Source organism: Myotis myotis, unplaced genomic scaffold (genome assembly GCF_014108235.1).
Source record: "Myotis myotis isolate mMyoMyo1 unplaced genomic scaffold, mMyoMyo1.p scaffold_m19_p_3, whole genome shotgun sequence".
Lineage (NCBI taxonomy): Eukaryota > Metazoa > Chordata > Mammalia > Chiroptera > Vespertilionidae > Myotis > Myotis myotis.
The window spans coordinates 111,112,030-111,138,938 of NW_023416335.1; the positions used below are offsets into that span (position 1 = coordinate 111,112,030).

Below are 26,909 nucleotides of genomic sequence, written 5' to 3' on the forward strand. Positions count from 1 at the left end.
ACTATGTTAGGGTAGTTTTCTGCCATAATTTTTTCAAACACATTCTCTATTCCCTTCTCCTTTTCGGCCTCTTCTGGCACACCTGCTATTCTAATATTGTTACATTTCATGTTGTCCCACAGCTCCCTTAAGCTGTCCTCCTGTTTTTTAATTGTTTTTTTTCTTTTTGGTTCTCTGATTGAGTGATATTTTCAACTCTGTCTTCTAATTCACTGATTCAATCCTCAGCTTCCCCTAATCTGCTCTGTATTCCTTCCAGTGTCCTTTTTATTTGTGTTATATCATTCTTTATCTCAGACTATTCTTTTTTCATAGTTATTGTATCTTTTTTCATGCTGTTGAGCATCTTTACCATCATTACTCTGACCTCTGTTTCAGATAAATTTCTAATCTCTGCTCCATTTATCTCTTCTTCTGGAAAATTCTCTAGATCCTTCATTTCTGGGATTGTTTCTTTGTCTCATTTTGGCTGCCTGTTTGGGTTTGTTACTATGTATTTGGTCATTCTGCTACGCCTCTTAATCTCCAGTGCAGGACAGTATTAAAGGCTGTTTCTGACTAATTAGATCAGGCAAAGACTCAAAGCCTCCAGAGACTGCCTCTGCCTACAGACTGATAGGATTCCAACTTGAATTGGTCTGTAGGCAATCATCCTCAGGTGTGGTGAGAATTTTTTTTCAACAGGGTGGGGTAGTTTCTTCTGCCTGGAGGCTAATTGTTATTTTTAAGTTCTTAAGTGGCTTCAGGGCAAAGTGTTTTCTAATAGGGTGTGTCAACTGTCTTCCCTTCCAGGCAAGGCAAATGTCTATGTAGGAAAGATGTCCTCTGCTGCTTGAGGGGATGACTCAGCCCAGGAAACTTGCAGTGTCTGTCTTCTGAGCTCTATCCCTGAGTCCCCAGTCTTGGCTTCTGCTCTCACAGCTCCAGTCCACTTCACCCTCCCTCTGCCAGAGCACAAGGTGGGTGACTACACAGGAAATACTGTGCATTGGCCCTTTAATATAGAGGGCCTTAATTTTTCAGCTGTCACTCCCTGGCAGACAGCACCCCACTGCTTTTCACAGCCAGATGTTATGTGGGTACCCTACTCAATTTTGGTGCTCTCTGCTGTAGTGCCCAGGTTGGGGATTAGATCCTAGAGTTCTCAGTGGCACCCCCCCATAGCCGAGATATCTCTCCAGGACTTCAGTTGCTGTCTGTGGGCACCTGGCCAGCCCTTTCTTGCCTCCACCCCTCCTACCAGTCTCTATGGGGTCTCCACTTTTGGTCCTCGAGTTATCAGGGTTCTCTCCTGCGAATTTTCTGTTGATTATTTAGGAAGTTTTTCTGTATTTTAGTTGTAATTCCAGTTTGTTCCTGGGAGCATATCCGTGCAGCATCCACTTACTCTGCCGCCATTTTTAATCCTTCTGCTTATTCCAGTTCAGGGTCATGGGTAGCATAGCCTTGTCCTGGCAGCTCAGGCCACAAGGTGGGAACCCATGCTGGACAGGGTGCCTTTTCACTGCTGGGCACACTCACACCCACCCATCACATTATTTTTGAATGCTTAATTTATAGAGCCATAGAAAATACAGATATACACTATAAAAAAACCCCATTAAATCATATGAATTCCCACTACTGTGAAACTTGCTCTTTCTCTAATCTCCCCCATCTCAATAAAATGCAGTCCATATTTCCAGTTTTCTCAGGACAGGATCCTTAGGTTATTCCTGATTTCTCTCTCATAGCTCATATCCAATTCAATTATTATGATGATGATGATATAAATAGTGACATTAAAATTAACATAGAGAGTACTTACTTTATGACAGGCACTGGTCTACACACTTCCCATATAAGTAGCCCAATAATAGGTACCTATCATCACTATTTTATAAAGGGGAAACTGAGGTTAAGTGACTTGCCACCCTCTACATATTCAATGAGCTCTACCTTCAAAACGTATCCACATAGTATCACTTTCCACCATCACTATCACTAACCCCTTAGTCTAAGCCAGCACCTTCTCTCACATGGGCCAGTGCAATAGCCTCCTTACTGTCTCCCAACTACACCCTTTCCCTTTTTATAGTCTTATGTTCCACAGAGCAGCCAGAGCCATTTTACCTTTTATTTTACTTAATTTTGGTATAATTGACCAGAGCAATCCTTTTATTTATTCTTTTTTTAAAAATTTTCAGTCAAATTCGATTTTCTTTTTTTTTTAAAGGCAGTAGATCATTTCAATTCAAGAACCTAATCTAAATATGACTTGACAATGAAGCACATCTGAGTATGGAGTGAAAACAGTTTTCAAAAAAAAATCATTAAATGTATCATCTTCAAATATCCAAATAATAAATCACATCTGTAGGCCTTTTGCTAAGTGGAATCATAAACAAAAAATCAGAAGATTTATGTATTGCTGGGAAAAAAAATCTGTAGTACAGTACTATGAATGTTGGGTATTAAGCATAATAGGTTGAATTAAGTTAAGAAGTTGAAAATATAATAAATTTGTGTGTGCATGAAAGTCTATAAGCCAATTGACTCAAGAACAACTCAAATTCTGATTTGTTCAGTGAGACCAGACATTATTTAACATTTTTCTTTTTGGAAGGCAATTAAAAATTATAACCTCATGACCACAAGACAAATTTTAAAAATTGTAAAAAGCAGTTAAAACTACATTCAAAGAACCATTTTTCTCCAGCTCAATTTTTGCACCCCATGGTAAAATAAAAAGCATCCATTAGCATCACAGATGAAAGCAAAATGAATGTCATTGAAATAAGTTCTTTTGCCTACTGAAGTATGAAATCTATATAGAAATTTGATACTGTACTATAACAAATTATACTTCTTACAGTTGTTTTTATTTATTTTAAAGCCTGTTTAACATAGTTTTTAATTTTAAAAATGCTGTTTTCATGATTCCGAAACTGATTCCAGTTCTTTTCACATTATATATATATATATATATATATATATATATATATATATATATATATATATATAAATATTTAATATAATATGCTGGCTACCAATTCTAATCAGAAAAATGTCTTGGAAATCTCTTCATTATGACAGCATGTTCAACAGAAATGACTGATGTTTAAGCAAACCCTAAGGGGTACAGCTTTCTGGAAAGCACATTTATTGACTGTTTCATTGTCTGAGTATCCTTTACAATGATTCTTTAAAAAAAAAATCCTCTGAGGTTTTTTAAAATTGATTTTTTAGACAGGGTGGAAGGGAGGGAGAAGGGATGGTAAAAGAAAGACAGAGAAAGGGACAGAGAGAAATAATGAACATGAGAGAGACACATTGATTGGTTGGCTCCCACATACATGCTCTAACCTGGAACTGGGATTGAACCTGCATTGAGGTATGTGTCCTTAACAGGGAATCAAACTCACAACCCCGGGCTGACACTATAACCACTGAGCAAACCCAGCCAGGGCAGTAGTGATTCTTGATGAAGATTCTTTCAATCTTGTAAACATCAGTATGCATGGTCTGGCTATACTGTAATTGTGCATCCTTGGACAGGAAGGGTGGTTCATAGCAAGTGAGAAGCCAGAGGAGTCTAAATTCTTTAAAATATATTTTAATTGATTTCAGAGAGGAAAGGAGAGGGAGAAGATATAGACACATAAATGATGAGAGAGAATCATTGATCAACTGCCTCCTGCACACTCCCTACTGGGGATCAAGCCAAGGTTTGTGCCATGACTGAGAATTGAACCAGGACCTCTTGGTTCATAGGTTGATGCTCAACCACTGAGACATACTGGCTGGGAAGGAATCTAAGTTTTTTTTCCTACTTTCTCCACATGAACAGGCCTATAGATCAATGAAACAGAACAGAGAACCCAGAAATTGACCCAAGCCATTATGCTCAATTAATATTTGACAAAGGAGGCAAGAACTTACAATGGAGTAAGGACAGTTTCTTCAATAAATGGTATTGAGAAAATTGGACAGGTACATGCAAAAAATGACACTAGACCAACAACTCCATCATACACAAAAATAAATTCAAAATGAATAAAAGACTTAAATGTAAGATGGGAAACCATAAAAATCTTAGAATAAACCATAGGCAGCAAAATCTCAGACATCTCTTGTAATAATATGTTTAGTGATACAACTCTGATGGCAAAGGAAACTAAGGAGAAAATAACAAATGGTACTATATCAAAATAAAAAGCTTCTGCACAATAACAGAAGCTATTGATAAAATGACAAGAGAGCCCACTGCCTGGGAGAACATATTGCCAATGACACATCAATAAGGGGTTAATTTCCAAAATATACAGGGAACTCATACAACTTAACAAAAGGAAGACAAAGAATCCAATTACAAAATGGGCAAAGGACCTAAATAGACACTTCTCCAAAGTAGACAAACAGAAGGCCAAGAGACACATGCAAAAAATGCTCAAAGTCACTAATCATCCCAGACAAAATGACAATGAGGTATCACCTCACACCTGTCAGAATGGCTATCATCAACAAATCAACAAACGACAAGTGCTGGTGAGGATGTGGAGAAAAAGGAACCCTTGTGCATTACTGGTGGGAATGCAGACTGGTGCAGCCACTGTGGAAAACAGTATGGCGTTTCCTCACAAAATTAAAAATAGAACTCCCATTTGACCCAGTGTTCCCACTTCTAGGAATATATCCTAAGAAATCAGAAATACCAATCAGAAAGAATATATGCACCCCTATGTTCATAGCAGTGCAATTTACAGTAACTAAGATTTGAAAACAGCCCAAGTGCCCATCAGCAGTCAAGTGAATAAAAAAGCTGTGGTACATTTACACAATGGAATACTACACAGCTATAAAAAGGAAAGAACTCTTACCATTTGCAACAGCATGGATGGACCTGGGGAGTATTATGCTAAGTGAAAAAAAGTTAGTCAGAGAAATATAAGTATGGCATGATCTCACTCATGTGAAATCTAATGAATAAAATAAACTGATAAACAAGATAGATGCAGGGACCATGGAAGCATAGAACAGACTGTTGAACCTCAGAGGGAAGGCAGTGGAGGGTGGGTGGGAAGGGATCAAAGAACTTGTATGCATGTGTGCATGACCCATGGTCACTGACAGTGGGGTGGTGGAGGCCTGGGGTGGGGGAAGAGGGTTGGCTAGGGGAGGATTACAGGGGAAAAAGGAGACCTATGTAATACTTTCAGCAATAAAGATTAAACAAAAGAATACAGGAGATCCAAGATGACTGCCAATGGGACCCGTCGGCAGCCAGCTTGGAGAGTGCATGGATGTGCGGGAAGTGTCTATATTTGTGAGTGAGGGACAGATATATTCTACGGGACTGTTGGGGACTGGTATACTGGTCTCCCCTGGCCGGACAGCCTCTACTGTTGCTGAAATATCTCCCAGAGTGGCCGGCTCTGCTGCGGAAACCACGCCATCTTGAAGGGGAGACTGGCTGTGATCGGAAGCTCAGCCTTACCTTCAACCAGGGAGACCTCAGATATCTCCCGGGACCCTACAACCACAACGCCCAGGGACCAGCTGCCTCAGCTGCGAACCCACAAACACCGGGACTCCAGCCTCCCTGACCGGGGTGCCTAAAATGTCTGTCCAGGGGGAGACAAAGCAGCGCCGAATATGCAGATGGGCCCTGCACCTTTTCACAGAGCAGTTAGAAAGAACAGCTGAATCAAACAACACCAACCTGGAATTGGTGAATTAAACACAGCTAGTGAGGCAATCCATGGACAGAAAGGTCAGATATCGCCAAGAGAAAGGTGAGATCTGGTATCCAGGGTGGAGGGAGAAACATGCGCAACAGGGAGTAGAGTCTCAGAGGAAGACTGAGCCCCACATAATCTGTGGCTGTTGGAGTCAGTGTAGCTCTCGAATGTGAAAGGGGGTCCAAAGGGCTGCTGGCAGAGGGGACTCTAGATCTAAACCCTCTGCTGGGCTGGGCCCAGAAAGGCAGCCTGAAGTTCTATACCGGCTATGCAGTGCCAGGGGAAAAAGATGCAAGTCCACGCTTCCTATTTCTTTTTTTCTTTTTACCTCCTTGCTTTTGCTTGCTAAGTCCAGTAAATAGGATCTTCCAATGAAAAACACTCACCGAGACTGCAAGGGAAAGTTGTTCTTTTTGTGGAAACTGGGGATCAGAATGGGGAAAGACAAGCAGGAAACCAGCTCTGGGGCAGGGAAAAGTGCGGCAGGGAAAGAAGAATCTAACACTAGTAGAGGGGCCATTTAGTGCTGGATATTAATACAGAAACACTGCCACCCAGGGGTTGTGTCAGAAATTGACTTTTGTGTAAATACAACTCAAGGCAGGCAGAGAAACAAAGTGAGCAGAGAGATCCCGCCTGCCAGAAAACAGGGTTGTGGCTTATGACACAGAGAAGCGGTGGATTGCAGGGAACTTTAATACTGTGCTGACTACCAGACAGGAAACAGATGTACCAAGCAGAACAGTACAGGAAGTGAATGACCTTCACTACTTCACTTTTTTATTTTTTATCTTTTACTTAAGAAACTAAATTCTTTTCTCACTTGATTTTACTTATTATTATATTTTTATTTTTAATTATTATTATTACTACTATTATTTTACCTTTTTAAAGTTTTATTTTCTTTTATTTTGGGATTAGTGTTCTACATTCTATTTTTGTTTTTCTTTTAGCATTATTTTACTCTATCTCAATTTTTCCTTTATGCCAACACTCTCTTCCTCACTTTCCTCCTTTCATCCTGTTTCTCCTGCTTTAGTTTTTCTCTATCCTTTCTTTTTACTCCCTGTTAAAAATTGATCTTACTTATATATCTAATTTCCTCTCCCCTGCTCCAAGTCCATGCACACTTCTCTCTTCTCTTCTCTTCTCTTCTCTTCTCTTCTCTTCTCTTTCCAATTTTTTCTTCCTTTTTTTCCTTTTCATTCTTTCTGTCTTGTTGTTGTTTGTTTGTTAGTTTATTTTTCTTCTTTTTTTTGCTTCTGTATTTTCTCTCCTCACATATTCTCTTCTTCTACTAATAGTTTAATTAATTCCAATTACCAAATCAGGCCTATCTACTCTCTATTCTCTTTTTCCAATAGTAAACAAATAAATGAACAGATAGATTAAAGAAAGGGGGAAATTTTTATGTATATATATATTTTATTTATATATATATATATATATATATATATATATAATTTTTTCTTTTTTTTGCATTTTGTTTTTTATTTTTCTTCTTATACACTCATTCTCTTTCTACCTCCTCTATACTGAACTGTGGCTATTTCCCCATTCATTCAATTCCTTGACCTTACCTTCTGGAAATAAGCTCTGCCTCCACAAATTCACCTGGGTGTTTGTTGTTTAGGTGTTTGTTGTTTGAATTTTTGGGATTAGTTGTTGTTTGTTGTTTCCATTCACCTCTGGGTCTTTGTTGTTTGCATTTTTTGGATAAGTTGTTGTTTTGTTTTTTGTGGGGGTTTTTTTTAGTTTTCTCCCCATATACATATATTTTTTCCCCATTCATTTTCTTCTCATTCTTTTCTCTCTTAAATTTTTTCCTTTTCTCCATATGATTTTTTTGCACTCTTTTCTATCCGCTAATTCTATTTTCTCTGGTGGTCACCTTTATTTGGGGTTATTAGTATTGTGAATACATTTGTGTTTGGTGCCCTGTATGTTGTATCTTCTTGTGTTTTATTTTGTGCCTTTAAGTCAACACAGGGGAGAGAGAGCTACATAACTAGACACCCTGAGAGGAGCGATCATGGGGAGACAAAGAAACAGCCTGCATACGAAAGAAAAGGAGGAATCAACCAAAAAGGAAGTAAATGAAATAGAGGCAAGCAATAAGTCAAGAAAGAATTCAGAGCAATGGTCATAAAAATGCTGAAAAGTATGGAAGACAAATTCAACAATATGTGTAAGAACCAAGAGTAAATGAAGAATCAAGAAAAAATGAAAAATGACATTGCTGCAATAAGGAACTCAATAGAAGCATCAACAGTTGACTAGAAGAAGTGGAGGACTGCATCAGTGAGCTAGAAGACAAGGTAGGAAAAAATACCCAAGCAGAGCAGCATCTAGAAAAAGAAACTTAAAAAAAAGGAGGAAAGCCTAAGGAAACTCTGGGACAAAGTGAAATGAAACAATATCTGCATAATAGGGGTGCCAGAAGGAGAGGAAACTGAGCAATGAATAAAAAAACCTGTTTGAAGAAATAATGATAGAAAAGTCCCCTGATATCGGGAAGAAAAAACTCACACAAGTCCAAAAAGCTCACAGAGTCCCAAACAAGATTAACCCAAAAAGAATGACAGCAAGACACATTGTAATAAATTGGCAAACACCAACAGCAAAGTAAGAATCTTAAAGGCTGCCAGAAAGAGACAGAAAGTTACCTACAAGGGATCTCCCATCAGAATATCGACTGATTTCTCAATAGAAACATATCAGGTCAGAAGGGAATGGAATAAAATATACAAAGTCATTCAAAGCAAGGGTCTGAATCCAATAATACTGTACCCAGCAATGCTATCAAACAAAGTTGAGGGTGAAATCAGGAACTTCTCAGACAAAAAAGGACTAAGTGAGTTTATTACTACCAAACCAGCAAAGCAAGAAATGCTAAAGGGTCTGCTGTAAAAAGGAGAAATAGGAAGGGAAGAAGGAAAACAGACATAAAGAATAAAAGTGGTGACAAACAAGTACCTGTCAATAATAATGTTTAATGTAAATGGATTAAATGTCCCAATAAAAAGACATAGGGTAGCTGAGTGGATAACATAACATGACCCATATATCTGCTGTCTACAGGAGACCCACCTCAGAACAAAGGACTCACACAGACTGATGGTGAAGGGATAGAAAAAGGGTTTTCAGGTGAATGAAAATGAAAAATAAAAGCTGGGGTAGCAATACTCATAGCTGACAAATTAGACCTCAAAGTGAAGGACATAACAAGAGAAAAGGAAGGCCACTTCATAATACTAAAGGGAGCAATTCAACAAGAAGATATAATTCTGGTAAACATATATGCACCCAAATACATAAAAAACTTATGGAGGATATCAAAGGAGAGATTGACAGCAAAACAGTTATAGCAGGGGAGTTTAATACCCCACTAACACCACTGGACAAATCCTCTAAAGAAAAAATCAGCAAAGAAACATCAATCCTAAATGACTCACTAGATCAGGTGGCATTAACTGACATCTTCAGAACATTTCACCCCAAAGCCACAGAATATACATTCTTATCAAGTGCACATGGGTCATTTTCAAAGATAAACCACATATTGGGACACAGGCAAAGTCTCTTCAAATTCAAGAAGATAGAAATCATATCAAGCATCTTCTCAGATCACAATGGCATAAAATTAGAAATCAACCACAATAAAAACAATAAAAAATCAAACACCTTTAGGCTAAATAGCATGCTATTAAACAATGATTGGGTCACCAAAGAAATCAAAGAAGAAATAAAAAGCATAATGGCAACAAATGACAATGAAAATACAACAATCCAAAAATCTATGGGACACAGTGAAAGCAGTCTTGAAAGGGAAGTTCATATCTCTACAGGCCTACTTCAAAAAACAAGAAAAAATGGTAATAAATTATCTAACCCTACAACTCAAAGAATTAGAAAGAGAGCCACAAAAGCTCAGCATAAGCATAAGGAAGGAAATAATAAGATCAGAATGAAAATAAACAACATAGAGGCCAAAAAAAACAAAACAAAAAAACAAAATATCAACCAAACCCTAGCTAGTTCTTTGAGAGGATAAACAAGATTGATGAACCTCTAGCTAGGCTCACCAAGAAGCAAAGAGAGGATCCAAAGAAACAAAATCAGAAATGAAAGAGGTGAAATAACAACCGATCCCACAGAAATACAAAGGATTATGAAAAAATACTATGAACAACTCTATTCCAAGAAAATGGACAACCTAGATGAAATGGACATATTCTTAGAAAAATACAAGCTTCTAAAACTCAATCAAGAAGAATAAAAAAAAAAACAAGAATAGGCCGATATCTACTGAAGAAATTTAAGCAGAAATCAAAAATCTTCCAGCAAACAAAAGCCATGGTCCTGACAGCTTTACAGAGGAGTTCTACCAAGCATTCAAAGAAGAACTGAAACCTATCCTACTCAGACTATTTCAAATTATTAAAGAGGAAGTCACACTTCCAACCTCTTGATATGAAGCCAGAATTACCTTAAACCCAAAATCAGATAAAGAAACCACAAAAAAAGATAACTAAAGGCCAATATCCTTGATGAACATAGATGCTAAAATCCTCAACAAAATTCTAGCAAATCAGATTCAGCATTACATTAGAAAGGTCATACACCATGACCAACTGGGATTTATTCCGGGGGTGCAAGGATGGTACAGTATCCACAAATCAATAAATGTGATAGATCACATAAACAAACTGAGAGACAAAAATCACATAATCATATCAATTGATGCAGAAAAAGAATTTGACAAAATCCAACACCCTTTCTTGATAAAAACTCTCAGCAAAGTGGGAATAGAGGGATCATACCTCAACATAATAAAAGCCTTATATGACAAACCTACAGGCAACCTCATATTCATTGGGCAAAAACTAAACTCATTTCCCCTAAAAACAGGAACAAGACAAGGATGCCTACTTTCACCACTCCTGTTCGATATAATACTGGAAGTGCTAGCCATAGTGACCAGATAATAAGAAGAAATAAAAGGCACCCAAATTGGAAAAGAAGAAGTAAAACTGTCCTTATTCACAGATAACATGATACTATACATAGAAACCCCAAAGACTCCATCAAAAAACTACTAGACATAATAAATGAATTGGGCAATGTAGCAGGATACAACATTAACACCTAGAAATCTATGGCCGTTTTATACACCAATAATGAACTCACAGAAAGAGAAACTACAAAAACAATCCCATTCACCATTGCACCAAAAAAATTGATATACCTAGGAATAAAATTAGCTAAGGACGTAAAAGACCTGTACTTGGAAAACTACAGGACATTGAAAAAAGAGATACAGGAAGACATAAACAAATGGAGGAATATACCGTGTTCATAGATTGGTAGAATCAATATCCTTAAAATGTCCATACTACCCAAAGCAATCTACAGATTCAATGCAATCCCCATTAAAATACCAATGTCATATTTCACAGATCTAGAACAAACTCTCTAAAAATTCATCTGGAAAAATAAAAAGACCCCAAATAGCCATAGCAATCCTGAGAAAGAAGAACAAAGTTGGAGGGATCACAGTACCAGATATCAAGCTACATTACCAAGTGATGGTTCTCAAAACTGCCTGGTACTGGCAAAAGAACAGACATATAGACCAATGGAACATAACAGAGAACCCAGGAATAGACCCAAGTCATTGTGCGCAATTAATATTTGACAAATGAGATAAGAGCATACAGTGGAGTCAAGACAGTCTCTTCAATAAATGGTGCTGAGAAATTTGGACAGATACATGCAAAAGAATGAAACTAGATCACCAACTTATACCATACACAAAAATAAACTCAAAATGGCTAAAGGACTTAAATGTAAGATGGGAAACCATAAAAATCCTACAAGACTTCATAGGCAGCAAAATAGCAGACATATGTCATAGCAATGTCTTTACAGACAAAGCTCCTAGGGCAATGGAGACTAAGGAGAAAATAAACAAATGGGACTACATCAAAATAAAAAGCTTCTGCACAGCAAGAGAAACCATCAACAAAACAACAAGAAAACCCACTGCATGGGAGAACATATTTGCCAATGATATTTCCGATAAGGATTTAATCTCCAAAATCTACAGAGAACTCATACAACTTCACAAAAGGAAGATAAATGATCCAATCAAAAAATGGGCAAAGGACCTAAATAGACACTTTTCAAAAGAGGACATACAGAATGCCCAGAGACATATGAAAACATGCTCAAAGTCATTAATCATCTGAGAGATACAAATCAAAACAACAATGAGATACCATCTCACACCTGTCAGAATGGCTATCATCAATAAATCAACAAATACAAGTGCTAGAGGATTTGGAGAAAAAGGAACCCTCCTGCACTGCTGGTGGGAATACAGACTGGTGCAGCCACTTTGGAAGACATTGTGGAGTTTCCTCAAAAAACTAAAAATGGAACTCCCATTTGCCCCGGTGATCCCACTTCTAGGACTCTTTCACAAGAAACCAGAAATACCAATCAGAATAGATATATGCACCCCTATGTTCATAGCAGCACAATTTACAATAGCTAAGATTTGGAAACAACCTAAGTGCCCATCAGCTGATGAGTGGATTAAAACCCTGGTACATCTACACAATGGAATACTATGCTGCTATAAAAAAGAAGGAACTTTTACCACTTGCAACAGCATGGATGGAACTGAAGAGCATTATGCTAAGCAAAATAAGCCAGTTGGAGAAAGATAAATATCACATGATCTCACTCATATGTGGGATATAATGATCAACATAATTTGAACAAGAATAGATCCAGAGACAAATGGTAGGGGAGGGGTGGGGGGTTAGAGAGTAACCAAAGGACTTGTATGCATGCATATTAGCATAATCAATGGACACAGACACTGGGGCAGTGAGGGCTTGCCTGGTGTGGGAATGGCTGGGGGTGGGGGGCATCAATTGGGGAAAAAGGAGACATATGTAAAACTTTAGATAATAAAAATAAAAAAAGAATACAGCATATGATATATGTAACATATAAAAATATTTATCTTTATTGTTGAAAATATTAATGATGTTCCCCTTCTTTATCCCCATTGATCCCCTCCACCCTGCACGTCCCCCTCCCAGACCTTCACTACACTATTGTCAGTGTCCATGGGTTATGCATATATGCCTATCAGTTCCCTAGGGTAAATCTCTCCCCACCCATCTTTCCACCTCACCTTCCCTCTGAGATTCCTCAGTCTGTTCCATGCTTGCATGTCTCTGGATCCATTTTGTTCATCAGTGTATCTTGTTCATCAGATTCCACATATGAGAGAGATCATATGATACTTGATTTTCTCTGAGTGGCTTATTTTGCTTAGAATAATACTCTCCAGGTACCTCTGTTACAGGATTCCAGGGCAGGAGGAATAGGGAAACTGAGACAGGAAAGTTAAAACAAGGCTAAACAATGAGGGCAATTTGCAGCCAGCTTGTAACTAACAAACTATTATCTCCGCCAGCCAAGAATAGGAGAGAAAATGATTGAAAAACCTCCCTAATGAGAGATTAATTACTCTCTAAGCAGAGAAGCCATCACTCTCAAGGTTTGTCAAGATAAAGTTGCCAGGTGCTTCTCAGGATTTTTGGGAAGGCCACAACAAAGTAAGAAAGAAAAAAAAAAGGGGGGGTACCTTTGGAATTAATCTGTACCAAAATAGTAAGCAGAGGAATTTTACGACCTATAGGCAGGAGAGTATATAACGCCTCAGAACCCCACACAACTTGCTCTTCAGATTAGCTGAGAGCCTGTTTGTGTTTCCTAAGCCAGATGTATAGGTTTGCTTGCTTTGCTTTTTCAATAAAGGTGCATGCTTTAATTGCTTTAATAAATTGGCTTTTCAAAACACAGTCAAGGTCTCTCATATATGCTTGTTCTTGTGCCAGCACCAGGCTGTTTTGAGTACAGTGGTTTTGTGGTATAACTTGATATCTGGTATTATGATTCCTTTAACTTTGTTCTTTCCCAAGATTGCTGCAGCTATTCATGGTCTTTTCTGGTTCCATATAAATTTTTGGAGAGTTTGTTGTGGATCTGTGAAATATGCCACTGGTATTTTAATGGGGATTGGATTGAATCAATAGATTGCTTTGGTTAGTATGGACATCTTAATGATGTTGATTCTACCAATCCATGAACACGGTATATTCTTCCACTTGTTTATATCTTCCTCTATCTCTCTTGTCAATGTCCTATACAGGTCTTTTACCTCCTTAGTTAAGTTTATTCCTAGGTATTTTATTTATTTATTTATTTATTTATTTATTTATTTATTTATTTATTGTTGCAATAGTAAATGGGATTGCTTTTTTAGTTTCTCTTTCTGAGAGTTCATTACTGGTGTGTAAAAATGTCATAGATTGCTGGGTGTTTTGTATTCTGCTACCTTGCCAAATTCATTTTTTTAATGTGTGTGTGTGTGGCGCTTATTTCTTTTTATTCCAAATTCAATTATTAAATCTGTTTTTTTTGGTGTGGAGTCTTTAGGGTTTTCTATGTATAATATCATGTCATCTGTGAATAATGACAGTTTTATTTTTTCCTTTCCAATTTGGATGCATTTTATGTTTTCTTCCTGTCTGATCACTGTGGCTAAGACTTCCCATACTTGTTGAATAAGAGTGGTAAAAATGGGCATCCCTGTCTTGTTCCTGTTCTTAGGGAAAATGGTTTTAGTTTTTGCCCACTGAGTATGATGTTGGCTATAAATCTGTCATATATGGCCTTTATTATGTTGATATATAATCCCTTTATCCCCACTTTGAGGAGTTTTTATCAAAAAAGGGTGTTAGATTTTTGTCTAACGGTTTTTCTGTGCCAACTGATATGATCATGTGATCTTTGTCTTCCAATGTATTTATGTCGTATATCACACTTATTGATTTGCAAATATTGTACCAGCCTTGCATCCCCAGAATAAATCCCTCTTGGTCATGGTGTATGATCTTTTTAATGCATTGCTGGATCTAATTTGCTAATATTTTGTTGAGGATTTTAGCATATGTTCATCAGGGATATTGGCCTGTAATTCTCTTTCTTTGTAGTGTGTTTATCTGGTTTTGGAATTAGGCTAATGCTAGCCTTATAAAAAGAGCGTGGAAGTGTTCCTTTCTCTTGGATTTTTTGGAATAGTTTGAATAGGATAGGTGTTCTTCTTAGTTCTTCTTTGAATGTTTGGTAAAACTCTCCTGTGCAGCGATCCAGACCAGGGCTTTTGTTTGCTGTGAGTTATTTATTTATTTATTATGGCTTCAATTTCATCAGTAGTTATAGCGTATTCAGGGTTTCTAATTCTTTCTGATTGAGTTTTGGAAGATTGTATTTTTCTAGGAATATTTCCATTTCATTTAGTTTATCCAGCTTGTTGTAGTATAGTTGTTCATAGTTTTTTGTGGGGTTTTTTTGTATGATGCTTTGTATTTCTGTGGGAACAGTTGTTACTTTACCTCTTTTGTTTCTCATTTTGTTTATTTGGGTCATCTCTCTTTGTTTCTTGATAAGTCTGTGTAAAGGTTCATAAATCTTGTTTATCTTTTCAAAGAACCAGCTCGTTTTTATTAATCTTTTGTATTATTATCTTAGTCTCTATGTCATTTATTTCTGCTCTTTATTATTTCCTTCTATTTACTCTGGGCTTTTCTTGTTGTTCTCTTTCTAATTCTTTAAGTTGTAGGGTTAGATAGTTTGTTAGAAGGGTTTTTTGTTTTTTGAGGTAGGTCTGTAATGCTATGAACTTCCCTCTCAGGACTGTTTTTATTGTGTCCCATAGATTTTGTGTTGCTGTGTGTTCATTTTCATCTGCTTCCAGGAAGTTCTTTTTCTTTCTCCTTTGGTCTCTTTGGTAACCCATTAATTGTTTAATAACATGCTATTTAGCCTCCATGTGTTTGAATGTTTTCAAGTGTTTTTTTTTGTAGTTGATTTCTAATTTCATACGATTGTGATCTGTGAAGGTGGTTGATATGATTTTAATCTTCTTGAACTTATAGAGACTTACTAGTAGTTTGTGTCCTAACATGTGGGCTATCATTAAGAATGTTCCATGTGCACTTGAGAAGAATGTATATCCTGCATCTTTGGGGTGAAATGTAAATGTCAATTAATTCCATCTGATACAATGTGTCATTTAGGATTGCAGTTTCATTGTTGTGCTGATTTTTTGTCTAGAATATCTCTCCAGTGATGTCAGTGGGGTGGTAAAGTCCCCTATTATGAATGTATTGCTATGGATCTCTCCCTTAAAATCTTCCATAATTATATATATATATATATATATATATATATATATATATATATATATATATATATATATATATATTTGGGTGCTCCTATAATTGGTGTATATTTGTATTGGGTGTATATGTTTACCAGAGTTATATCCTCTTATTGAATTGATTCCTTTAGTATTATGAAGTGGCCTTCATTGTCTCTTCTTATCTCCTTCACTTTGAAGTCTATTTTGTCAGATATGAGTACTGCTACACCAGCTTTTTTTTCATTTCTATTTGCCTGGAAAAAAATTTTCCATCCCTTCTCTTTTAGTCTGTATGAGTTCTTTTTTCTGAGGTGGGTCTCTTGTAGATGGCATATATATGGGTTATGTTTTCTTATCCATTCATCAACCCTATATCTTTTGATTGGAGCATTTAAGCCACTTACAATTAAGGTTATTATTGATAGGTAGTTATTTGTTGCCATTCTTATTCTTTATGCCTGTGTTCTTCTCTTTCTCTCTCTTTCTTCTTTTTACAATAGTCATAGTCTCTTTTTTCTTGCGGTGTTGGTTTGGTGGTATTAAACTTTATTTATTTATTTATTTATTTATTTATTTATTTATTTATTTATTGTCTTTGAAGCTCTTTATTTCACCATCTCTTTTTAATGATAGCCTTGCTGGATAGAGTAGTCTTGGGTTCCGTCTCTTGGTTTTAATTACTTTGTATACTTCATGCCATTCCCTTCTGGCCTGAAGTGTTTCTATTGAGAAATCAGCTGATAGTCTAAAGGGAGCTCCCTTGTAGCTAATTTTTTGTCTCTCTCTTCTAGTCTTTAAGATTCTTTCTTAAATAAGAAGCTTCACAGACAAAAAAAGGCTAAGGGAGTTTATCACCACCAAGCCAGCAATGCAAGAAATGCTAAAGGGATTGGTGTTTTTAATGTTTGCCATTTTTATCATAATGTATCTATGTGTGAATCTTTTGGGATTCTTCTTGATTGAGACTCTCTGTGCTTCCTGAACTTGGGTGACTTTTTCCTTCACCAGGATAGAAAAATTTTCTGCCATTATTTCTTCAAACAGGTTCCTTTTCAGATTCCTTTCTCAGATTCTTCTCCTTCTGTCACCCCTATGACGTGAATGTTATATTTCATGTTGACCCAAAGTTCCCTTAGACTCTCCTGCATTAAAAATTTTTTTCCATTTGCTGCTCTGAATGTGTGTTTTTTTGTACCTTGTCTTATAATTCACTGATTCAGTCCTCAGGTTCTTCTGGTCTACTGTTGTATCCTTTCAGGGTGTTTTTTTATTTCAGCTATGTCATTCTTCATTTCTGATTAATCCTTATTTAATGTTTTAACCTCTCTGTTCATGTTGGTGTAGCTCTCAATTCTCATTAAGTTGCTTGTAGTTCTCACTGAGTTGTTTGAACACCCTTATTAACATTACTTTGAATTCTTTATCTGACAGCTTGTATCCATTTTATATCATTCTTTTCCTGGTGATTCCTCTTCTTCTTTCATTTTGAGGTTGTTTCTTTGTCTCTCCATTTTTGCTGTTCTTTTGTATTTGTTTCTTTGTATTAGATCAAACTCCTATGCCTCCCAGACTTTGTTCTGTGGTCTTATGTAGTAGGTATTTTGTGAGACCCAGTGGTGTAGTCTCTTAGACCTCCTGAGCTGGGTGCTCTAGGAAAGCCCCTTGTTTGAGTTATTTGGGTTCTCCTGATGTAATTTGGTCTTGAATGTTGTCCCATTTGTGGATGGGATCTTCTCTCAGGCTGGTTGACTATGTGGCTCACCCCTGACCACGTCAGTGAGCTGTTGTGAATGTGCTGACAGAACATAACAAAATACAACACAACAAACACAGAACAAAAGGAACAAGACAAAAACATACACAAGACCCTACAGCACCAACAAAAGCAACCACTAGAAAAGAGAGAATTAGGAAAGAGAAAAGAGAGCAAGAATTATAGAAGAAACAAAAGAAAGAGAAAAGAAAACAAACGAGTAAAAAAAAAACACAAACAAAAAAAGGGGAGGGAGAAAATGGAATATGTAGGGGCAGAGCTGAAATAAAGAAAATAAGAATAAAGAACTAGGGGAGTAGGGGAAGAAAAATAATTTAAAATAAAGAAGGAATTAAAACATTTTGAAAAGGAAAATAGAGGAGAAAGCAGATAGATCCAAAAAATAACAAAAAGAAAAATTATAAGAAAGCAGGAGAAAAAGAAAAGAAAAAAAATTGAGTAGGAAAAGGGAAGAGGAAAATGAGATAGATGAACAAAACAATAGAGACTAAATAATAACAAGTAAATAAAGCAGATAAAGAAGATAAATAATAAAAAAATGATCAGGCCAAGAAAAAAAGGAAGAAAAAAAGAGGAAAAGAAAAAAGAGGGAAAAAAAGGAAAAAGAAGAAAAGAGAAAAAAATGTGAAATAGCATTCATTTCAGAAACTGTCCTCCTTTGTCTTTCAGCAACCTGCTTGAAGTACCTAGGGATCCACCGTTTGTGTCTTATCTCCGTAGGACTTGGCTCTAAAGCAAGTTTGTTAGCAGCATGGGGCCCAGGGCTGGATCAGCAAACTTCCCCAGGTTTCCTGGGGTTTGCCTCTGCCCACCTTTGCCTGCCAACCAGCTGTCAATCTTCATCACTCAAAAGTCTTTTTCTGAATGGGATTTAGGCAAAATTGAGAGTCTAGACCTCTGGGTTTTCTGTGAGGGGGAGGTACTGTTCAGATTTCAATGAATGTGGTGGGTATGTTTCCTTGTCCCAGAGCTACTCCTCTGCAAGTGGCCCAAAATATTACTCTGCCCTTGGTTGGGCAGAGATTCTTGTATGCAGTCTGGTGGGATCAGCTGGAAACTTGGAGTTTTGATCAGCTCTCCAGTGTGGGGAAAGTACCAATCGGGTTACCAGGATAGTGGGGCAGATGGCCCTTCCACCAACCCAATCACTGATGCTCCCTGAGACTGTTCAAACCATCGGGTTGGCCTTTGCTTTTTTCTCCTCTGAAAAGGTCAAAATATAGAGCGTGGCAGCAGGGCTACTGAGGGTGTGGAGGGCTATATCACCTAGGGCAGGTTATTTTCTTTTTTCTGCTATTTGGCTACTAGCAGCAGCTAGCTAGAGCCTTTCAGGAAAAATGGCTGTTTTGTTTTGGGGGTGTACAACCAAATGCAGGACTCCTGGCTGCTGCTTTTCCATGTCTCCCCACAATGCTTCCCCCAGCCTCTCCATAGGAACCTGGAATCCACACAGCCCACCCTTCATCGAAGCTCAGGTAAATAGTTGTAAATGAAAACTCCTATGCTCTGGGTTAAAAAAACACACACACACCAAAAAACAGAAACAGAGGCTTTCTCTCACTAGGCTCCAGTCTACCAGTTCCAGACTTTGAGGTGGCCAGCAGCTCTGCTGCCTTTCACGCCTGGATGTTACCTGAACTGCTGGTCTCGTGTCTGGTGCTCCAGACTGTGGAGCCCAGCCTAGGTTCCAGGTCTCAATCGTCTAAGGCAGTGGTTCTCAACTTTGGCTGCACATTAGAATCACCTGGGAATCTTTTTAAAATCCTGATTTCTGGGCCTCATCCTCCGGAAATTCTGTTTCTTTGTTATGGGGTGAGGCCACAACATTAATAACAAAGAAACAGAATTTCCAGAGGATGAGGCCCAGAAATCAGGATTTTAAAAAGATTCCCAGGTGATTCTAATGTGCAGCCAAGGTTAAGAACCACTGGTCTAAGGAAACAGACCCTCCCATAGCTCAGACTCCCCTCTCACTCTCAGCCTGCCCCTGGAAGCTGGGTCAGCCTCTCTCATGACCTCTCCTTTCCTATGGGTCTCCAGGTGTTTTTCTGTCCTTCCTTGATATAAGCCTCTTCCTCAGCTGGACCTCAATTGGTCATTTCTGGTGTATGTTCCCCACTTTAGTTTTATTTCCAGTCTGGCCCTGGGAGGAGGTGCAAGAAAGGTTTGCTTATTCAGCCACCATTTTTTCAAGTCCAGGAGTCTAAGTTTTAATGGGTGATAAACCTTACATTATGCAGGAGGAAGGACTTTTCCTTTTTTGCTTTTTAAGAATGGGGCAGACCCTGGCTAGTGTGGCTCAGTTGGTTGGGCATTTTTATAGGCAGTGAAAGGTTGCCAGTTTGATTCTCAGTCAGGGCATATGCCCGGGTTGTAGGCTTGATCCCTTGTAGGGGGCATGCAGGAGGCAGTTGATCAATGTTACTCTCTAACATTGATGTTTCTCTCTCTTCCTCTCCCTTCGTCTCTCTAAAAATCAAAAAAATTTCTTTGAAAGATTGTGGCAGAAATGTGCTGAAGTAGCCAGCTAATCCTTATTTTTTTCTTTATGTAAATTAGGTCTCAGAATATTTTTGGAAGGGTAATGTTTCGAAGAAGCCACTGTGATGACTGGCTTCCATTGCAGTCTCTAATCCTGGGCACATGGCTACCCTCTTCTGTAGCTTTAATCAGGTGCTGATTACTAGTCAATGTGCTACAGAGTTAATTTCACTGGATCATTCTCCCAAAGTTAGTTGCCTTTTAGATGGTGGCATTTGAGCATCAGGACTTGGCCATTATGTTTGGAGACATGCAAGCAAAAGTCATCTGTTCTAATTTCTTTGTTGGCAGTATAAGAGAACACCTGATTACATCCCATACCATGACAGTTAAAAATTCCCCCCTTTTCTCCAAAGTAACAATCTCCAAAGTTCCTTCACAGTGTCACATCCTAAAGGAAATTTCTAGGTTTTCTCTTCCACAAATGTCCATTCCAGCATCATATGTTCCAATTTTGTGAAATTAATTTCTGTCTATTTAAAATGGCCTCCTGCCATTGTAGCTGTTTTGACAAGAAGAGTTGATCATCTTTCTTTCTGTCCATTTTTCTTTGGGGAACAGGATACCAGTGAAAATTGCACTTCCACTGAATCCACCATAGGTCATTTAAGAACCTGCCATGTGCTCAAAACTCTCATAGCTGATTACATCAGTGGCAGGACATACCACATTGTCCTGTCTTGTTTGATCCTGGCTATGAGAGGCTCTAGCCTAGTGGAACTCATAATGAGTGTCTGAGAAGGTGATCACTTGGCCTTTAGATACAGCAACTCTTCTGAATCTAGTTCTAATTAATCCAAAACATTTTTCCATTTGAATTACATGAACTGGCACTTTTAATTTTTTCATCTAATTCTTTAGAGGTCTTTGCAAAAAGCCTCTTTCACTGGCATCATTTACTAGAACAATATCTTCTAGCATGTGTGTTGGTGAGCAATTAATGATACTATGGACAGTTGGCAGATGTGTGCTCAAAGCCTCATTGTGGAAAACAGTTACCATACTGGTTGTAGGACCAGAGCAATACTTTAAAAAACAGAGGTTCATTCATGTGCCTTTCTCTACTTAAGCCTCTCCAGTGGCTTCCTTTCACATTCAAAATGAAATCCAAAATCTATACCATGGCCTTTCAGGCCTTACAAGATCTTCCTCCAGTTCCGCCTTGGCTTCTCGCCCACTACCACCCCCTTGCTCAATCCACTCCATCATACTGGCTTTCTTGCTGCTCTGTGACCATGCGGGCACTGTGCAGCTTCAGAGCCTTTGCATCTACCGTTCCTTGGGATTGCAGAGCTCTTCCTCATTAGCTGAGTGGCTTGGTCCTTTACGTCATGCATGACTCTGCCCAATACCACTTGATCGCAGAGGATTTCTGTGGCCACTCCACTAGAATTAACCCCTGCCCCAATCATTTTCTGTCCCCTTGCCCTGCATTCGTTTTCTTCTGGGACACAGATCATAGTCACCACCAATGACTGCCTCGCTAGCTCTAAAGAGCTAGGTGGGACCTCCTCTATTTTTCCATTATTGGTTTCCCTGTTACCTGGAACAGTATCTGGTACTTAGTAGAGAATTAATAAATATTTTTGAAGGAATGCATGTCCTCAACTATAACAAACATAACAATAAGTTTCATGGAGTTATTTCTTATAACACTCTCCATATAGGCCAGGAGCATTTAAGAGCAAGGGCAGTTGGGCCCACTTGGTACTGCCCAAGTATGTGGCTTCAATTAAGCTGCTTAATCCTGGCACAGGTTTTAGTGTATTAAGAGAAAGGATGAATGACATAATCTTTAGGCAATTTCTCCCAAATACAGTTTTTCTTGGTTGCACTGTTGAAAGGTGGTGAGAAGTAGTTGATTCAATGCTGCCAGTCCAGAGTAGAAAGGTTAGCAGAGCTGGAGGAGGGTGTATGAAAACTGTAATTGTGAAATGGAGACTCTGAACAAGAACATGCACTAGGACCAAACACAGCCCAATTCTCCTACACCCCAGGAGAAAAAACTTACATAATATTGGTAAAAAGCTGCTTTATAGATGAGGGTGTCCATTTTACTCAAGGTGCTATCAGTTTGCGTGTGTGTGTGTGTGTGTGTGTGTGTGTGTGTGTGTTTGTGTATGTATGTATGTATGTTAAGAGACTGCACACAGCCTTTCCTTTTGGATAAACCCAGCTTATACCATGAAGCTTTGGGCCACTAGGTCTCTTCTGTTGCCTTCTTAGTCTTCCCAGATCTGCTGATACCATTAGGAATTCTGGGTGGAAATGATTGCCCTTAACATACACCAGATGCCTAGGTATGAGGTTTCTGAAAATGAGCCTACTAAACTTTGCTTTTCTTGTGGCATAGGCCATTCCATGATTGTGTAGATAGAACCAAAATTATATCAGGGAGAACCCATTTACCAAAGTCCTGAGTATTCCTATCATATTAGACCTGCTGCTTCTTCCAGACAAAGTCAAGTCCTATGACTTGAACACCTGGGAAAAAAAATCTTAGTATGTATTTTATGGCTTTTTGTGATGAGAGCTGTTTGAGTAGCTTGATTTAATTTTCTCTTATAATGAGTAACCTAAAAGTAAAAGCTCTCTGAACCCAAACTACATGCTATGAACTCTAATCTCTCTGTTCAATAACAGTAATCATGTAAAAAATATTATTGATACTGACTCAATTGGGTTCAAATTCTGCACCAAAAATTTCCCATTTTCTTTATATTGGTATAAGAAATTTATAAACATTTCTAGGTAAAATAGAAGCCATCCTATCTAATAAAGAGGGAATATGCTAATTGACCCCCATGCTGTTGCAAAGATGGTAGTGCCCACAGCCAATAAGGAGAGAATATGCTAATTGACTGCCCCACCCTCAAAGGTGGAGGAGCCCACAGCCACAAGATGGCAGCGCCCAGTCCCCTCAGCCCCACCAGGGCCTTGCCGCGTGCCTGCCTCAGGAGTCCCCCAGTCCCCTCAGCCCCCCAGCCGCCCAGGGCTGGCCCAAGGTAGAGGCAAGCCTCAAAAGGTGACTGCCCAGCCGCCCAGTGCTGCCTGAGGCTCAGGTAACCAGGGCCGGCCGAGGCTTGTGCTGCCGACAGTGGCAGCAACAGAGGTGTGATGGGGCGTCACCTTCCCCTGATCGCTGGGTCACCTCCTGCCCCTGAGGGCTCCCGGCCTGTGAGAGGGGGCAGGCCGGGCTGAGGGACCCACCCTCCATTGCATGAATTTTCATGCACTGGGGCTCTAGTAATGATAATATTAGACTTTTAATTTCTTATCTGAATTCCCTATCATTTTTCCTCTTTATAAATACTTCTATAACTTCTTTCTTTTTGTCTCCAAAATTAGTGATGTGAGTTAATTATCATCTCATTTTATTATAATCATCTTTCGCAATTCACTATTTAATAAATATAAGGAATGTGAGATGTTGCTACCAGAGGACTGTAAAGATATCTTTTTTAAATGATTGATATTTTTAGTATAGTATTTTTACCAAATTCTGTGTCCTGTACCCAGAACAAAGAGATACATTTTAAAGGAATCAGCCAAGGAGAGTGATATTCCCAATGTAAACTCTACAGCCAGAGTGTGTTATTTTTTGTTACATCACACCTGCCACATACTAGGGAAGTATTTGACTGCTTAACATTGTCATGATTCATTTTTTCTGTCCTCAAATTTTGGGTTACAAAATATATAGTAACCAGATTTTTCTTAAACCAACAACTCTCCATTTCTTGGTACTATTCTCCCATCTGTAAAATCTAGTCCCTCCTCGAACTCACGGCCTGTGCTCTGGAGACTTGGCTGTTGGGTTTGGATGGCACAGATACAGACCCTGGTGGGGACCAGAAAGAAGGGAAAACACAAATAGCTTTATTTTACCTAAAACTAATGGTTCTAGTAAAAAGTTTTAAAGCTGCAACTTCACCTAAGTTAGAGTTTGATAATTATGTATGGATTTTGGACAATTCTCCCATTGGTATTTTGAAAAGCAGAGAATTTCCTAGCTATGCAGTAAGAGGTAAAGAAGAACAGCTGAACTGCGGTGCCATTAGGCCTACTCATCTCTTACCCCACTCTGCAAATTTCCCATAAAAACAAAACAATTTAAAATGATAGCTACAAAGGCCCCAGGTACTGACTTTCAAAATAAACCTAAACCATGAAATATCATCATATTTCCGATTTCCACCAAAATAGACAAATAAACTCCACCAGTTAGTTTACTGATTTCCTTAGCATACCTAAATGCCACTGGGAGTGTTCTTGATTCCAGAATTTCTGTGACTTGTGTGTGACCAAGTAATACTCTTTGCCTGCTCAGTATCTACAGATGCTGTCCAGGGCTCCAACAAAATCAGTGAATGCATTGCTTTTCAGTTTCTGTCAACTTCCCAAGGAACAAATGCATTTCTGTGATGATTGTATCTCCCATTTTATCAAAGTTTTCATTTGGCTACCAAGACAATGCTTTTGAGGGACTTTGTATGAAAAAGGCCCTTTGTTGGGTGAGCTGATTCACAAAGCTTAAAGATTAAATCCACTCCCATGATAACTGCGATATTGGTTATCTAATTTACTAGCCTTTCCCCAACTGCATTACCAAGAAAAAAATGCCAAGAATATAAAAAATACAGATTTGGGTAAAAATTTGAATTTTTATAATTTTAATTTGTCCACTGCTTGGCTTCTTGTTATTTTCAGATGCTGACTCTATGCTCATCTGCATAGTGGGATTAAATGATTGTTTATATTTATAGGGCCCTTTTTAGCAATTAGAATAAGAATAATAAAAATACTCGTACTCCATTCTCCAACTATCTGGATTCCACTTGAAACCCCACACCTGGTGGTACTTACTTTTATCCTCATCATACGACCCTCCAGAGCTATTGCTGTACCTTGACTCCAGGCGAGTATGGGCTCTGATGACGTTATTAAACCTTCAAATACAAGAACAGCCATCATTAAATACTGCTGTGTGTGTATGTGCTATTTTCATAAACACATACTATTATTTAGTAATTGAGTTTTTGGCAGCTAGTTCCAATGATGCTTTTCCTAAAGAAATACTGCAAAAATTGTATCACAAATATTTATTTTTCCCTGGAGAGGTCTAGTGGTTGCTTTTGCTCATAAGCATAGTTTAAACCTAGAACAGATAAACATTTTAAGGCTATACTGAACTGGAGAATTATAACATTTGTTTGGAAATGAAATTGAGTGATACTGAATAATATACATCCCTTATTCACATGGTAGCCTGGCAGATGGTAGGTGGTCAGTAACTAACTGATGCATGATTAAACATTGAAAATTGACAAGACATAAAAAAATGGTTCATAATATATCTTGGACTTTACTGGCTTTAAACTTTCTCTTAAAATGATAAGAGGGTTTTAAAAAAATATGGTTTTTAATTGTTTTGAGAGAGAGAGAGAGAGAGAGAGAGAGAGAGAGAGAGAGAGAGAGACATCAATGTATCAATGTGAGAGAGAAACATCAACTGGCTACCTCCTGCACACCCCTTACCGGGGATCAAGCCTATAACCCAGGCACGTGCCCTGACCAGGAATCACACTGGCAATCTTCTTTTAGTGCATGGGTGAATACTCAACCAACTGAGCTACACCAGCCAGGGTGATTGGAGGGTTTTTAGAAAAAGGTAACTAGCTGGGTTGTAAAATAACCAGAGAGGCTCTTTCTGTCTGGTCTCTCTGTGGATTAAGAAGTAACGCCCTCCCACTCCCCTGCCGCCAAAATGGTAGAAATATAGTAACTTCACACACATTATTCATTTATTCTCACTTGCTCATCTTTGACATAGCACTGTTTACTTTATGAATGAGGAAACAGGCCAAGTGAAACAGTTTGTCCAATGTCATGCAGAAGACAATGGCAGTGCAGAAATGCTTTTGGTTCCAATGAGAGAAGGCAAGACACGGGATTTTAGGACCAAACTTTCACTAGCTCTATGACCTTGGCCAAGTTCTTTACCTTTATGGGGTCCCTGTTTCTACACCTGCTAAAAAGTAATACTAATAATACTTCACCATTTATTTTGTTGGGGTTGTAGAAATCAAAAGAAATGATACGAGAATGTTTCCAACACTGTGAGGTACCATCAAAGTCTAAGGTACTAATTATTATCCTATATGATAAAGAGGTAATATGCAAATGATGTGTAATGACCAACAGCAGGAGGGCAGGGCAGCGAGCGACATGCTGCGGAGAGCTACGAGCGGCAGTGGGCTAGGCGGCCAGCTGAGGCAAGTGGCAGCGAGCTACTCGTGCACGAATTCGTGCGCAGGGCTACTAGTATTTAATAATAATATAATAATTATTTCTAGATTTCTAGAACACTTTTTCCTCTTCAGGGCACCAAAAACTTTTAAACCAATAGCATTTGAATATCATCTGGAGATCTATAAGGCAGGGCAAAGGTATGGGTGTGGGGAAATGGCTTGTCTATATTTATTTTATACAAAGTGATACAGAACAGGTGTGATCTACTTAATATGTATGCAGCCAAAACAAACAACTAAGGTAATCAATAAATATCTGGAAAACTCAAGCCAAA

At 38.3% G+C, this 26,909-nt stretch overlaps 1 protein-coding gene and 1 pseudogene across 23 annotated transcripts in view; both read right to left on the bottom strand.

Moving 5' to 3' along the window:
* FRY (FRY microtubule binding protein) overlaps positions 1–26,909 on the bottom strand; it is a 611,006-nt gene that overhangs the window by 146,722 nt on the left and 437,375 nt on the right. For all 23 annotated transcript variants that reach the window (XR_004966082.1, XR_004966083.1, XR_004966081.1 and 20 more), the window contains one exon: positions 25,190–25,272. Coding sequence is in view for 20 of the 23 variants with exons in the window: in XM_036299692.1 (XP_036155585.1) it covers positions 25,190–25,272 (83 nt within the window). In the remaining 3 variants the exon portion in view is untranslated. The remainder of the gene's footprint in view (positions 1–25,189; positions 25,273–26,909) is intronic.
* Positions 20,259–21,492, bottom strand: LOC118651008 (annotated as a pseudogene).